Source organism: Tinamus guttatus, unplaced genomic scaffold (assembly GCF_059628265.1).
Source record: "Tinamus guttatus ecotype Peru unplaced genomic scaffold, ASM5962826v1 Tinamus_guttatus_pri_ptg000308l, whole genome shotgun sequence".
Taxonomy (NCBI): domain Eukaryota; kingdom Metazoa; phylum Chordata; class Aves; order Tinamiformes; family Tinamidae; genus Tinamus; species Tinamus guttatus.
In genome coordinates, this window is record NW_028288842.1 from 112,929 (window position 1) to 125,802 (window position 12,874).

The 12,874-nt window shown below is 47.5% G+C and overlaps 1 protein-coding gene across 13 annotated transcripts in view; it reads right to left on the reverse strand.

Moving 5' to 3' along the window:
- Positions 1–456: 456 nt before the first annotated feature.
- PPFIBP1 (PPFIB scaffold protein 1) overlaps positions 457–12,874 on the reverse strand; it is a 62,486-nt gene continuing 50,068 nt past the window's right edge. For 7 of the 13 annotated variants that reach the window (XM_088528379.1, XM_088528377.1, XM_088528375.1 and 4 more), the window contains 14 exons: positions 12,809–12,838; positions 11,787–11,961; positions 10,352–10,384; positions 8,466–8,607; positions 8,064–8,192; positions 7,594–7,744; positions 6,450–6,561; positions 6,209–6,297; positions 3,876–3,998; positions 3,113–3,238; positions 2,194–2,382; positions 1,690–1,869; positions 1,303–1,368; positions 457–1,139 (listed from right to left, as the gene is read on the reverse strand). In XM_088528379.1, the coding sequence (XP_088384505.1) occupies positions 1,053–1,139; positions 1,303–1,368; positions 1,690–1,869; positions 2,194–2,382; positions 3,113–3,238; positions 3,876–3,998; positions 6,209–6,297; positions 6,450–6,561; positions 7,594–7,744; positions 8,064–8,192; positions 8,466–8,607; positions 10,352–10,384; positions 11,787–11,961; positions 12,809–12,838 (1,632 nt within the window). In that variant the 3' untranslated portion in view covers positions 457–1,052. The remainder of the gene's footprint in view (positions 1,140–1,302; positions 1,369–1,689; positions 1,870–2,193; positions 2,383–3,112; positions 3,239–3,875; positions 3,999–6,208; positions 6,298–6,449; positions 6,562–7,593; positions 7,745–8,063; positions 8,193–8,465; positions 8,608–10,351; positions 10,385–11,786; positions 11,962–12,808; positions 12,839–12,874) is intronic. The other 6 variants (XM_088528376.1, XM_088528373.1, XM_088528381.1 and 3 more) reach the window with 3 other exon arrangements.

Here is a 12,874-nt window from a genome sequence, read left to right on the forward strand (position 1 = left end):
TTTTTTTTTTTTTCAACTACACCATCTTTACGTTAGTCACAGCACAGAAATATCCCTTCCACACGCAAGGAGGACTCTCAACCTCAAGAGGAAAATTCTCCTCAATACTTTTAGGCCAAAAAAAACGGTAATAGCCTTAGGTCTGAATGCTAGAACTGCTGCTGGAAGCAGGAAAGATGATGATTTTAAATCTGCAGCTACTGCAAGAGTCACTGCAAGAGGAAGTACGCCTGGAATTGCTTCACCCCCAAATGGAAGATCATTAAACTGTGCGTTTTGCAGAAAGGAAGGAAGGAAAGCAAAGAGTTTGTAAGGGCAGCCTGCCTTTGCCAGGAACCAGCTGGTGTGCAAGCTAGGATAATCTTTTTACACCGCTTTCCCCTTCCCACACCTCAAACTTCCCATCACTCTATGTCACAAAATTTAAACTTCTGCTTTTAAAGGTACTTTATATACTTCTTTTTCTTTTTTTTACAAAACAGTATAAAAATAAGAGGAAGAGCTAAGGGCTACCTGGGAGATGATGCAGAGCAAGAATAACTAAAATCCTATGATGTTGGATATTGTGAGAAAGGCAGAACTGGTATTTGTGCTGGACAGAGCCATTTGAGAAGGACAACAGTGACATCTTTTCTCAGCTGAGACCTTAGAGAAAGCTGCTGCATGACCTCTATGGATGCAGTATTATCTACCTAATATCTCGTGTTATCTTAGCCCAGTATAAAGGGATACCTCAGGAAATGAGTAAGCAAAAGGAGCACTATGATAACACGTAGATTTAAATGCAACACTCTGAAACATATAATCAGTTTGTACATTAAATATAGTAAAAACAGTTAGCATTCACCAGTGTCTGGGTGTTTCTTATGGCAACTTTAAAGTAGGCACCTTTTTATCTTTTTCATTTCAAATTCTCGACCCCCCAGGACCACTTCTCACAAACAGAAGCAGGAGCAATGATGTCGGGTACGTGATCTGCTGCCCATCGCGCGTGGCGACCGTGTTTCTCGCGCAGAGGAAAGTGAGACGTTCGCAGCGCCCGCTGGTTCCTGTCACACATTGGAGTCCTCGTCTGTTATACTGGTGCTTGGGGAGCGAGTGGCAAAGTCCTTGAACATTTCATCTTCTTTTAACATGTGCTAGAAAGGAAAGGAGGGAAGTGTCAAGGTTCAGGCCTTCATAACCAAGATCGACCCATCAGAACATGCCCGGGCAGCCCCACTGCGAGCGCTGCCGGGAATCCCGTCACGATGAGACTGCCAAGGGCCTCGGGCTCGTTCTAGAAAAATGGCCAGTGCTTACTGTCAAGTTGTTGATGCCTTCCGAAAACGCTCCTATCTGCCTCACTGTCCCTTCTGAATCTTCCATCTGCAAGAGGCAGATAATGGGAGACATGACTTTCGTGCTAATACACACTGTAGCAAAAAATACAACTGTTTGATTACACCACACAAGGTCAGAGCAGGGGAGGAAACGTGTCCAGACAGGAGAGAAAAGGGCTTTTTTACCAGACTAAAGATGTGGCAGTCACAGCTTGACCTTTCTTGTGTCAAGAGACACATGTTTGGTGCTGGGCAACCGTGAAAAGTCGCAGCTTTCAAGGGCCCAATCAAAGGGCACTGAAAAAGGGAGGGTTTTCCATCAAACTGGACAACACGCAGGGACTCCCAACTGCTACAGGGGGTTTACCTGTTCCAGCCTGTCCAAATCGTCATCGTCGTATACTCGGATATCCAGGCCTGGCTTAAAACCTTTCTTTGAGCCCCCTCCAGGCACCCGGCCCAGTTCCATAGGACACACATACTCTTCCACATCATCCTGCTTCTTCTTCCTCAAACTCCCAAAATTGCTGAAGGCAAGTTTCTTTGCCTTATGAACAAAGGGAAAATTGGTAGGAAAGAAGTTAGACAACTGGTAAAGAATTAACAGATCTCTTACTCTTGTATTTGGTGTTTTAATGAACAGGAAGAGGGATCAAAACCCCCCTGCTTTCTTAACAAAGAGCTTTTGCATAGTCATATTTCACCACAGTTATATTCGAAAGAACAAGATACATAACCTCATACTCCTGAGCTATACAAGGGCATTTATAGGATTCCAAAAGTGCTGAGAATCCTACTGCACCCTAAGCATGGGCAAAACGAGCCCTGGGGATCTTCACGTCTGCCTAGGAGCCCAAACCAAGCACCCTACCTTCACTTTGGCCGTTGCTGTTAGTAGGACGTAGTCGGGGGCCTCCATGGCCTCGCGCTTCTGCTGCTGAGCCTCCTGACCGATGAGGAGGTTGAAGTGAGTGGCCAGGTGCCGTCTCAGCAGCGTCTTGTTTGGTGGGATGTTCAGCAGCTGGGCCATGGTTTCGACGTTGAAACGAGGCTCTAACACCTGTTAACCAGACCACAGAGAGCCCACCTGAAATCTCTACTGTGTGATGAGGTCTCACAAAACACCCCGTAAAATATTTAACCACCAACCCCTTCTAATTCTGGAAGATGCAGCCAGAGGAATGATAACAATGAACAGTCCTAAAAATGTGGAGAAGGGATGTATTTCTCAAACACCACAAAAAGCTTCTGCAAATATGCATCTCTTGCCTGGAGCATCTGAGGATCAAGTGATTAAAAACAACGCTGGCCTGGCATTGAAATTACAAATTTTACAGAAGAATCAAGAGTTCCTCACACACGGGGAGCACATTCAGGTCTAGAAGGGAAGATAGCGGCTATCCAACAGCGTGATGGCAGCACCATAGGGCAGCAGGTGGAAAACACCACACTGAAATTAACCCCCTGAGGGGAGTCCAGATTATGAAACCCACTGCTGCCCAAACTCATTTTGGCCAAGACACGTCTTTTAAATAATAATTTTAAACAAATTTTGACCAAAAATGATGAGAAGATAAAATAAACAAACAAGTGTGCAGCCAAGATGTCAAAACCTGCCTGGCTGCCACCCTGTGCCACGTGCTCCAGGTGTCCCTGCTGGAGCAGGGGTCTGTCCTAGATGATCTCTAGAGGTCCCTTCCAACCTCAACCGCTCTGTGGTTCTGTCAGAACTTCGTTCTGGTGAGTCTCAGTCCGTCCTACCAGGCGGAGCAGCCTGTGTGAGAGCTTACCATGAGGCCGCCGTGCACGCCGCTGCCACGCAGGTTGGGCGCGTACTCGGCCAGGTCCACGGAGCGCAGCCACTCCATCACGCGGTGATTCGTCCACTGCGTCACCTCCGAGGGGCTGATGTTGTTCTGGGAACAGCAAGGCGCGGTCAAGGAGACCTCCTCATCCCGCTGCCTCAGCCCCAGTCTTTACAGAAACAATCCTTCCTGGCCTTAATGAACGCACGCCCACGCTGCTCGTGAGGGAAACTCCCACTTTTTGCATTGCAGATCCACCTCAGCACTCTAAATCCAAGGCCCTGGTTTGCCTCATCACCCACTCCTCATTGCTCTATCCAGTCTACGCCGCTTCCAAAACAAACTGATGGCGGGTTCCCAGCTGATAACTGGACAGGCTTTACGCAGAAAATTCAGGGACAGCCACAGATTTCACAGATTTACAAAAGGACTCATGGCAACTGTGCATCAAGTTGAAGGTGACAGACAGCACATCAGAGACTAGCCCTAAACAGCCAACTGTTAATTATAAAGCAGGGGCAACAGGACACAACTTGGGGTCACGGCTTGTGGAGGAGCAAAAGTGCCATTCCAGCTGAAGAAGGCAGGATAGGATAGTCGGAAAAAAAAGAATGAGATAAAGGAAAACAAAGATGAAATAAGAAAAAGTGATATAGGAGGAAAGGCCAAGGCAGCAAGAATCAGAGACACTATGAAAAAGAAACCCTAGAGCATTCCTCTTCACAATTTAGTCTTAAAGTAGTAGTACCTCATCAGATGGCCTCCGGCGCAGGCAGTTGGGTTCAAAGTTATTTATTCGCAGAACCTGAATGGCCCTTTTGATGCTAAGGTGGTGCAGGACACTGACAACTTTCAAGGACAGCAAGTCGTCCTGTGGAAGAGTGAGGGAGAACTAATAAACAAACACACTTATTCATGGAAGCAACACCTGCCTGGAGGAGAGAGCTTAGGCTTCTGGCTCAAAATGTCGCGTCTGACACATACTGGGTTAAGTTCACAATATTTTATAAATGCGGCTAATATCAAGCTATCCCCTCCCAAAATCAAAACTTGTTGTGCATTAGCAGCTGGGGAATGTTCTTCATGTTTGGTGCAGAACTTAGTGCAAGACACCCGGGGCAAAGATGAGGCAGGAGGGTGAGGATGCGTCCTCAGCAATGCAATGAGAGACTGAACGGCTTTCCAAACAGAGTGCATCCAACACATTTTCATGCACTGATTTAATCCAGTCAAAAGTCTCAATATCATAAACTAGTGCTTATCAGGAAAAATATCAGGAAAAATCTCGGGCATCTCATCGTCTTACAAAATGCAAAGAACCTGCCCATGCTCTTCCCTGCGAGGGAGCAGCAGTACTAATGAAAGCAGCTGGTTCTTTCACCCAACGTTTCATCCTCATAACGTTTTCACTCAAAGGTTAATCCCCCTGAGGGATCAGTTTACAGCTCACACAGACCAGCACCAGAGTCAATGGACAGAGATGGGCACCTCCTAAGGACAACTCTGTCCCACGGCAAGAAATGAGCTGCTGCCTCACAGTGCCCCTCTCTCTGCACTGACACCCGCCTCAGGCTGGAGAGTTTGACCCTGGGGTCGAGTGAGATGAAGTCACTCTTGGTTCTGCTCTGAAAACTCCCCGTTTCTCTTTTTGTCCTCAGGGTTCCCTCAAACCTATTTACCACCACAGAGGGAAAAGACAGAGCTTTCTGCTACCCTTGCAGGTTTACCACGCACGACACATCTATGCACAAAGGCAGAAGGAGACAAGGTTTAGATCAGGCTTAGAGGTTAAAAAAGAAAAAAAGGCCGTCAGTGCTATTCAACATCCTCATCTACCCTCAGCTTTGCAGCCTATGCAATGCAAACGATGATACATTTTGCCTTCATTTGGATTTATTCCAGCATCTAGCCCCAGAAATTCAGCATCGCCAAATCAAAGCGAGTAGATTCCCTCTCATTCATGTAGCCCAGACATGCAAAGCTGGTAAGGAGGCGTCCACGCTAGGCCTGGCCAGATGCTGCAGCTCCTGCACAGCTGCTGCATTTCCAAAGAGAACGAAACACCTTCCTGCACTGTAGGAGAGGCTACATATGGAGAGACTTGCGTTCTTGCCAAGTTGTGCTCTTAAACTGTGATTCCATCCTAGCTATGCCATTAAGTGTCTCAAAGTCCAGCTCTTTGCTGGACTCGGTTGGGTTTATGCACGATTATGTCGGTGCTAATCTGTCTTAGTATGTTCTAGTATTACTTAGGCCTTACAAATATTTGTGTTATATGTGTATTTCCTAGCAGGAGTGCCCACTCCAACTGCGTTCAAACTTCCCTTCTAGTCACTTGCATAAACAGAGGTTAAAATTAATGACTCCCCGGACAACTTAGCTGCTCACTACAGAGAGATCTGTTGATGTACCCCCTATTTCACCTGTAGGATTTCTACAAACTTCTGAGAGAAGTTATGTGAGAGTCAAAACAGACCCACCCTAGGCGTCCGTCCTCCTGGCGCTGAGGTAAAGACTACACAAAACGCATGCAAACCCCAAGTAAAGGGAAACCTGCACTCTGCCCACGGCACAGCTCATGAGGGAACAGCACTGTGAGTGATTTTTCCTGTGTTATACAGAAGGAAATAATATCAGCGACGCTCTGTTTGCATTTATGTCTCCAGAGAAGCACAAAGGTCTTATCTCATCTTACCTGAGATCTCAGTAGCCCTTAAACAACTGAAACCTGCAGGGTTGGTTTTGCCTGGTAGGCAGCAAATGGAGGACGGGTGGGGGGTTTGATGCTGGTGTTTTACATTTTGAAACGCACTATGCAAATGCTATCAAATGTAGCCTGTTTTCAAACCAGCTGCCACTTAAAACTGCACTTCCCTTCAAAGCAAATTGCCCGGGTTCTCTCACCTCAAGCAGCCACGCGAATAAAGCAGACTAAACATTTGCTCACCAAAGAGACGAAGAAATTCCCCTTCCTCCTGTTAGCGAAGAACAGCGCAAAGAGCAAAGGCCCGGCTCTTCACAAGAGGTGTGCCTAGACCAGGAGCCCAGAGCGGGCCCACGTCGGTGTTGGCATTTACTCACCACGCTCATGTAGTGGAGCATCCGGCCGTCCACCTTCCCCTCGTCAAACTGAGTCTTATACTGGGGGAGTCCAATGTCATCCAGCCACCCTGAGGGAGAGCAACCCGTGTGAGCGCGGCGCGTTGGGGCCCACCACGCGCTGCCCACCACTGGCTGATGCTTCCCTCGCCCTCTGAGCCCCAAGGCAGCCCCGAGTAGCCCTTATCCGAAGCTGCTGCTGCAGCACACAACGAAGCCTTACTGGTGACCCAGTGGTAATCCAGTTTTCCATGGTTGTTTTCCTCTTCAGAGCCCAGTGCCTGCAGAGCAAGCTGAAGCTTCTTCCGATGCAACGGGTGCTTTATCCCAAGCTCCTGTGGCAGGAAAGAAAGCAGAAAAGCTGGAGATGACGATGTATTTTATTTCTCCCTTTGTTATACATGAATTACTTAAGTGTTTCAGAGGGTCAAACAGTAAACTGCATTCATATAAGAAAAAACAAACATAGGAGTTTTCACAGTTTAGTTGGAAGTGCAGATCTCGCAGGCATTCTTCAATCATATATATATTTTTACCAGCCCTTGCTATTAACATTATCTCTGAATAATACAAGCCACTAATTCCATACCACGCTCCTCTTATTTGGGTTATAGTATAAATACAACTTTGAATTAGCTCACTACCTAGTACAGAAAACAGGATTACATTTTGGAGAGGACAGTATTTTCTTAAAAGCTAAACATTCAAACACTAACATTCAAAGCAAAGTGAAATCAACCTTTTCATTATTTTTATTTTAGAAAACAACACGTGACCAGTTCTCTAATGAAGTAAAAGACAGAGACTGGCTACCCTGTGTGTCACAACTCACATCCTCAGGCTTTTCTGTGTAAAATAGATGGGAAACATAACCAGGCCACAACAGCAACTTTTACACACGCCCTACATATATAATATATATTAATTAATATATAATTAACACTAATATAATATATAAATATATATATATATATTATAATAAGCATATAATATATATTAATATACAAAATAATGCTACAAAGCACAAGAACTAATGAATCAGGACTAAAAATGTGTATGGTAATGAGACATTTGCACGTTTTGAAAAAGTGGCAGGAATGATGGATGTGTCCATGCCTCATGAAGTTAAATTACATACTTGTGACTATTAGTTTCACTACAAAATATCACATTTCTGTAAAATTTCAGCTAATTAAGGAATCGATTTTGCATTACTGCAGATGATAATATTTTAAAGACTCACCTTCAGGTACTTTTTTAGATTCATTGACTGCACTTTACAGAAGTGATATTAACATGCACAGAAATACCAGTGTTTATACATTTAGAAAACAGAAACAGAAAAGAGCATTTCCAGCCTGTCTCACCTTTTCCAGATCCTGCTGAGAAGCCTGCAGAAGCGTTTGCCCAGACAGTATCCAGTGTTTGCCATTGCTCATGTAAGACCCTAATCCTTGGTCCTGGAGCCAGTTGCAAACCTGCTCCTTTGTCCACTTGGCAAATGGCATGTCCAGCTCACTAAAGGCGATTTATTTAAAAAGAAAGAAGACTAATAAACCCTGTGCCCCAAATCTTCTGAAATAGGACTCCAATATTTTTGTGGTGGTCTCTAAGTCACAGCTGGTTCTTCTGCCAGCCAACAGCTACATCTTGGGAAAGCCACGGGAAAGAACTGCTTCCCTTGGCAGTGGGATCCCACCACCCACGCCTCCCCGCTCCAGGGCCGCCTTCGCCCCGGGAAGACCACCCGTTTCCTTTGCCAAGAGAGCAGACATCTCACTCCGGGGAGGGCGAGCAGAAGCAGGGACTGCAGGGCACCTAGTGCTGCTCATCTTACTTGTGGGACTGCCCCAGGTCTCGCGACCAGCCCAGCCGGGGCCCCGCGGTTGCTCTTGTTCCTCCTCGTTTGAACTCTGTCTCGGACATGTCGTCCGGGTTGAAGGTGGTAGACTGGCTCCTTTTAAGCCTGAATCAAAGAAACAAGTTGTATTCACATTTGGCTAAGGAAGGGACACATTTTTATTACTGCAACCAATATGGGTAAGATTTCCAGGGGTGTTAATAGCCCCTCCTTCCTGCCCTCTGATGAGCTTCTTCCAACGCCGTAGAAGCTCTTGCAACAGGCACTCCAACCCCCAACTATGCCTGCAACCACCCTTGGAGAAGGCCATGGAGCCACAAAACTATTTGCACCCTTTCCCAGCCCAGGGGAATAGGATGTTCCTTGTCTCTTACTTACTTCCCAAATAACTTCTTGATCCCTCGGGCCTTTTTCTTGGAATCCGGGGAAGGTGGTGTCATCTGCAAGCTCTCCGTTTCCTTCGGTCGAGGGGGCAAACCAGCCAGATCCAAGTGATCTGCAGATCCCTTCTCTGTTTCAGCTATTGGAAAAGGAAGCCCAGTCAAGTCCGCCCTGCTGCAGGCCTTTATGGAGACACTCCTGAATTCTGGAATGACTCTGGCTAGGATCCTCGAGGAGCACCATGTTTCAGAAAATGGGGCAATGAGGATGGGACTATACAGGAGGTAGAAGATATGTTCCCCTCCAGGGATGGGCCTGACCGGCCACACTCTGCAGCAGGGATGCTCTACACTGATTCCGTGCCTTGCATCTAATGTAGGCAAACAAAAATCCAAACCCACTTAATGAATCAATTAATGAACGACATCCTTAGCTCACTTTCTCTTCCAGAAAGGCTCCCATGTCATTTCCCAAGTAGATCTGAGGCTCACAGAAGCCCAGGAAAAAATCAGGGGTGGGGCAGGGGACAGACCCCAAAAAACAAAAGTAGTTCCCCCGAGACATCTTTCCTTGTAACCTGCAATAACTTTTAAGAGCCCAAACACAGGAAATTCCAGCAACGAGCAATTCTTCTCACCCCAAAGACAAGGGCCTTTGGAAGTGAAAATATTATTTTTTGAAAATAGTGAAATATTTTGTTCCTGTGCAGAGAAATGCCATAAAGTTTAGGCTCTGTCTGAATTTTAGGCTGTCTGAAAATCAGCATATCACTGATTTTCTCTCTTTAAAGCAGAGGGGTCCACGGAGCCCCTCTGCTTAGTGATGCTGCACATTCCCATCTTGTTTCCTGCGACAGCAAACCTGAGGGCCCCGTCCTCAGGGCTGGAGCTGTCACAAGACCATGAGGTGAAAGCTAAGCTAAGAAAGAAGACAACTATTCAAAGACTATTTCAGAAGCGAGCGTTTGAAATGAAAACTAAACGAATGGCAACATCTACTAGTCTACATGAGCAGTGGTGAGCCAGCAAGTGCCAGAGCTGCGGAAAACCATCGCGGGGTGTTTCTGCCCCGCTCTTGCTAAGCAGCGGCGTCTCCTGGCTCCGACAGCAGCCTGGGCAGCGGAAGCAGCTGCGGCTGCAGGGCAGCCTATGGTGGGCAGACACTTTTCCCATCTTTTAACGCGGCTGTGCGATGGGAAGAACGTCGCCGTATGCCATTAACAGCAACAAACGGCGAGCTCTACCAGCCCATATTCCAGTGGGCACAACATCGATGCGCCAGCCGGAATACGTCTGAGCATGTCCTGTTTTCCTCCTGGATGGAAAACCTTGAGGCAGAGCAACAAGGCCTCATAACCAGGCCATTTCTGGACATGTGGCTTCGATGGCTGCCGAGTAAGGGCATCCTGCTGGCGAGCAGCAGCGCTACTGTTGAACCTGGCTTTTGCGTCCGTGGGCTTTGCTTTATCTATTTGAAGAAAAAAACGCTAGCTTAAAGTAAAATAAAACTGAAAAACAAACATAAAAAGCACATACAGTGTTCTAGCGAGAGAGTACCAAAACAAGGCTGGATGAATTAGTAGCAGAGATGTGCGGGTATTGCAACGCTTGCTGCCTCTCCCTGGCTCCCCTTTCTGCGCTGGGCAGAACCAGCCGAGGGGGATGACTTGGGAGCCCGAGAGCGCTCGTGTCTGCCGGCAGGCAGGACCCCAGCTCTCTGCCGGGCCTCGGAGCCGCCCGGGCTGCTCGCTTGCAAGCCGCAGTCGCTCGCATTAGTAGCGGTTGCGGAGGACGGGCGCAGCCCGCTGTGAGCGGAGGCGTTAGGCGGCCGGCGGAAGCGGCGGCGGGGCCGCACGGCGCGGCCGGCATGCAGGATTACCGTACCTAGGGCAGGCGCGCTCGCGCTCCGGCTGCGATCTTCCGCACACAACCACACGCAGCACAGCGGGAAGGACCACGCAGAGGGACGAGGCGAAACACAGGGCAAAACGGAGGTCAGCAAAACACAGGACAAAAGGAGGGAGGAACAAGAGGCGCGCGCGCCACACACAGTGCGGGGCCCGCGCGGGCATGGGGATCATCGCTCCGCTCTTCAACCCTCTCATGAAAGGAGAAATGGGGGAGAGGGTAAAACAGTAGCTCGGTCATGTCCATGCCAGGACCTGCACGGACTCGCATGAGGGACCACGGACATCCGGGTAACATAAATCACTTCCTCAGGTTCACAGGATCTAGGCTGCCCATCTCCCAATCCTCTGCAACAGCTACTACAGCTCCGCTTGTATTTTTCATCTGCGTTGGCCAAATGAACTCCAGGGAGAAAGAAGTGATTACATAAGGGCACATAGGAAATAACCCCACAAGTCTAGGCTATACATCTCTCCCAAGGAATTTTTTGTGTTATACATCCCAGGAAATACGGGCCCTGTATAATAACATATCTGTGGATATGCTATTTCATTTGAACCAAGACCTAGAACTATCTTTGGGTAAGTAAGAGCAGGTGACTCTTCTGCTCAGCAGAACAGACCTTTCTGAAAGACAGATCCAATTTCCTCTTTTTCTTTTTTTCAGTGAAAGCCAAAAACTTTAGATGATTGGCTGTCGATGTGATGCACAGACTCACTTGACCCTTGAACTGGAAGGGTGGGAAGACTACGAGAGGACAGCAGCTAATGCAGGCAGGTTTTCATTCTTTGGTAACAGTTAATTCTGTATTAAGCCAAACGTATTGTCTTTTTCTTGGTTATATGTAAATGTCATCAAAAACAAGACAAAAGGAAAACCCCTCCATCGTAAGTCCAGGAGTCAACTTGGGCTCGAAACCTTGTCTGCCCCATTCCTGCTGTCACATCTTTGCTGGGCTACTTAAAAACACAGAAATAAATCAAGAGGAGTACAGACTGCAGCTGCCTCATTTCTGTGCATCGGAAAATCTTGTGCAAGACAAACTGATGAAGAAGTCTGGAGGAAAAAAAAAGCCAAACAAACAGAAAATCCTGTCAGAGCTACTGCCAGAAAAGCAGCATTTCAAAATGGCAGCAATCCTGGGGAGAGGTCAGAGCAGAAGCTGAACCAGCTCTGATGAACAACTTCTTTAATACATTAGTGCATTTTACCCCCATTTCTTTGTTGGATTTTTTTCTCAAACATTTTAATGAAAAAAAAGAGCCATCCAAGTCACAGTGAGACCAAGCTGGCCTTCCTGCTCTTCAGGAACAACGTTCTACAACATTCAGAAAAATAAACCTACATTTCTTGGCTGCCAAGACTCTGGTTCAAGATGCATGGAAACTGCACTGAGGCATGCGATACCTACCCAGGTTGGGCGCGCTTGCTGTCCTCTTATTATTCTTTATCTTGAAAAAGCCTCTCCCAAAGGAAGACCTGGCCTTGCGGGTACCAAAACTGTCCTCATCTCCTGCGCCACCATGGGAAGGGGACTTTGGAGGCAGGGTCCCAAATTTGCTCCCTTCCACAGGAGGTTTGACCTGCTGAGTTTGGGAAACAAAGCAAGAATTTCCCGTGAGGGCACCACAAACGTCCTTCTGAGGGAGGCTGCACTCGTTGTGCTGCTGACACGCGACCTGGAGACTCGGCCCCGCTTGTCAGTGCATAGGGAGCAACTTCAGGATGAGCAGATTAGCTGCCTGTGTCCGCAGCCAAAGCTCAGAGGAATTCAAGTAGCAAGCAAGGGGCACACATGACAGGACAGGCATCAAAACCATCAGCTGGCCAATATAAACTAGCAGTTTTAACCTAGTAGTGACTACTACTAGTAGTAGTTTGTTTCACCGTCTCTTTAAAGGAAAGAGGACACACACCCATTCCCAGTCTGAACACCATGCTTGAGCTTTTGCTGGCCGGATGCAGCATTTACCATAAAAACGGTGTCTGATGTACGCGGTCTCTGCTAAGTAAGTTCTCCAAAGAGGCAGTAATTACTGCATGTGATCTGTGGGGATTTGTGTCCACCTACTGTGTAACAACAGTCCCTCAAAGAACACAGTAGTTAGTCACAGAAAACAATGTGAAACCCAAGGGTTTTACAAGATACTAATCATAGGCAATTACAGAGTGGATAAAACACTTAGGGGTTAGCACTGCTAATTACATAGTGGCAGCACACGCTGCGGAAACAGCAGCTCAGAGGGCAATTTTCTCCTGCACTAGGCTGCAAGATAAGCCCCGCACGGGAAGGCAAGAGCCTGTGAGACGCTGTAAACCTGACGCTGCAAAGGGTGGTGACAAGCTGAACACACTCCTCACTGCATGAACTGTGGGCCTGCCATTGCCCTTCACAATGGGGTGCCCGCCGGCACGCGTCCGCACACTCCTCACCTCCGCTGGCTTCTGCACTGGGTCCTTGTCCTGCTTGGGGGAGATTAAAGGAAGCAGTTTACAAGC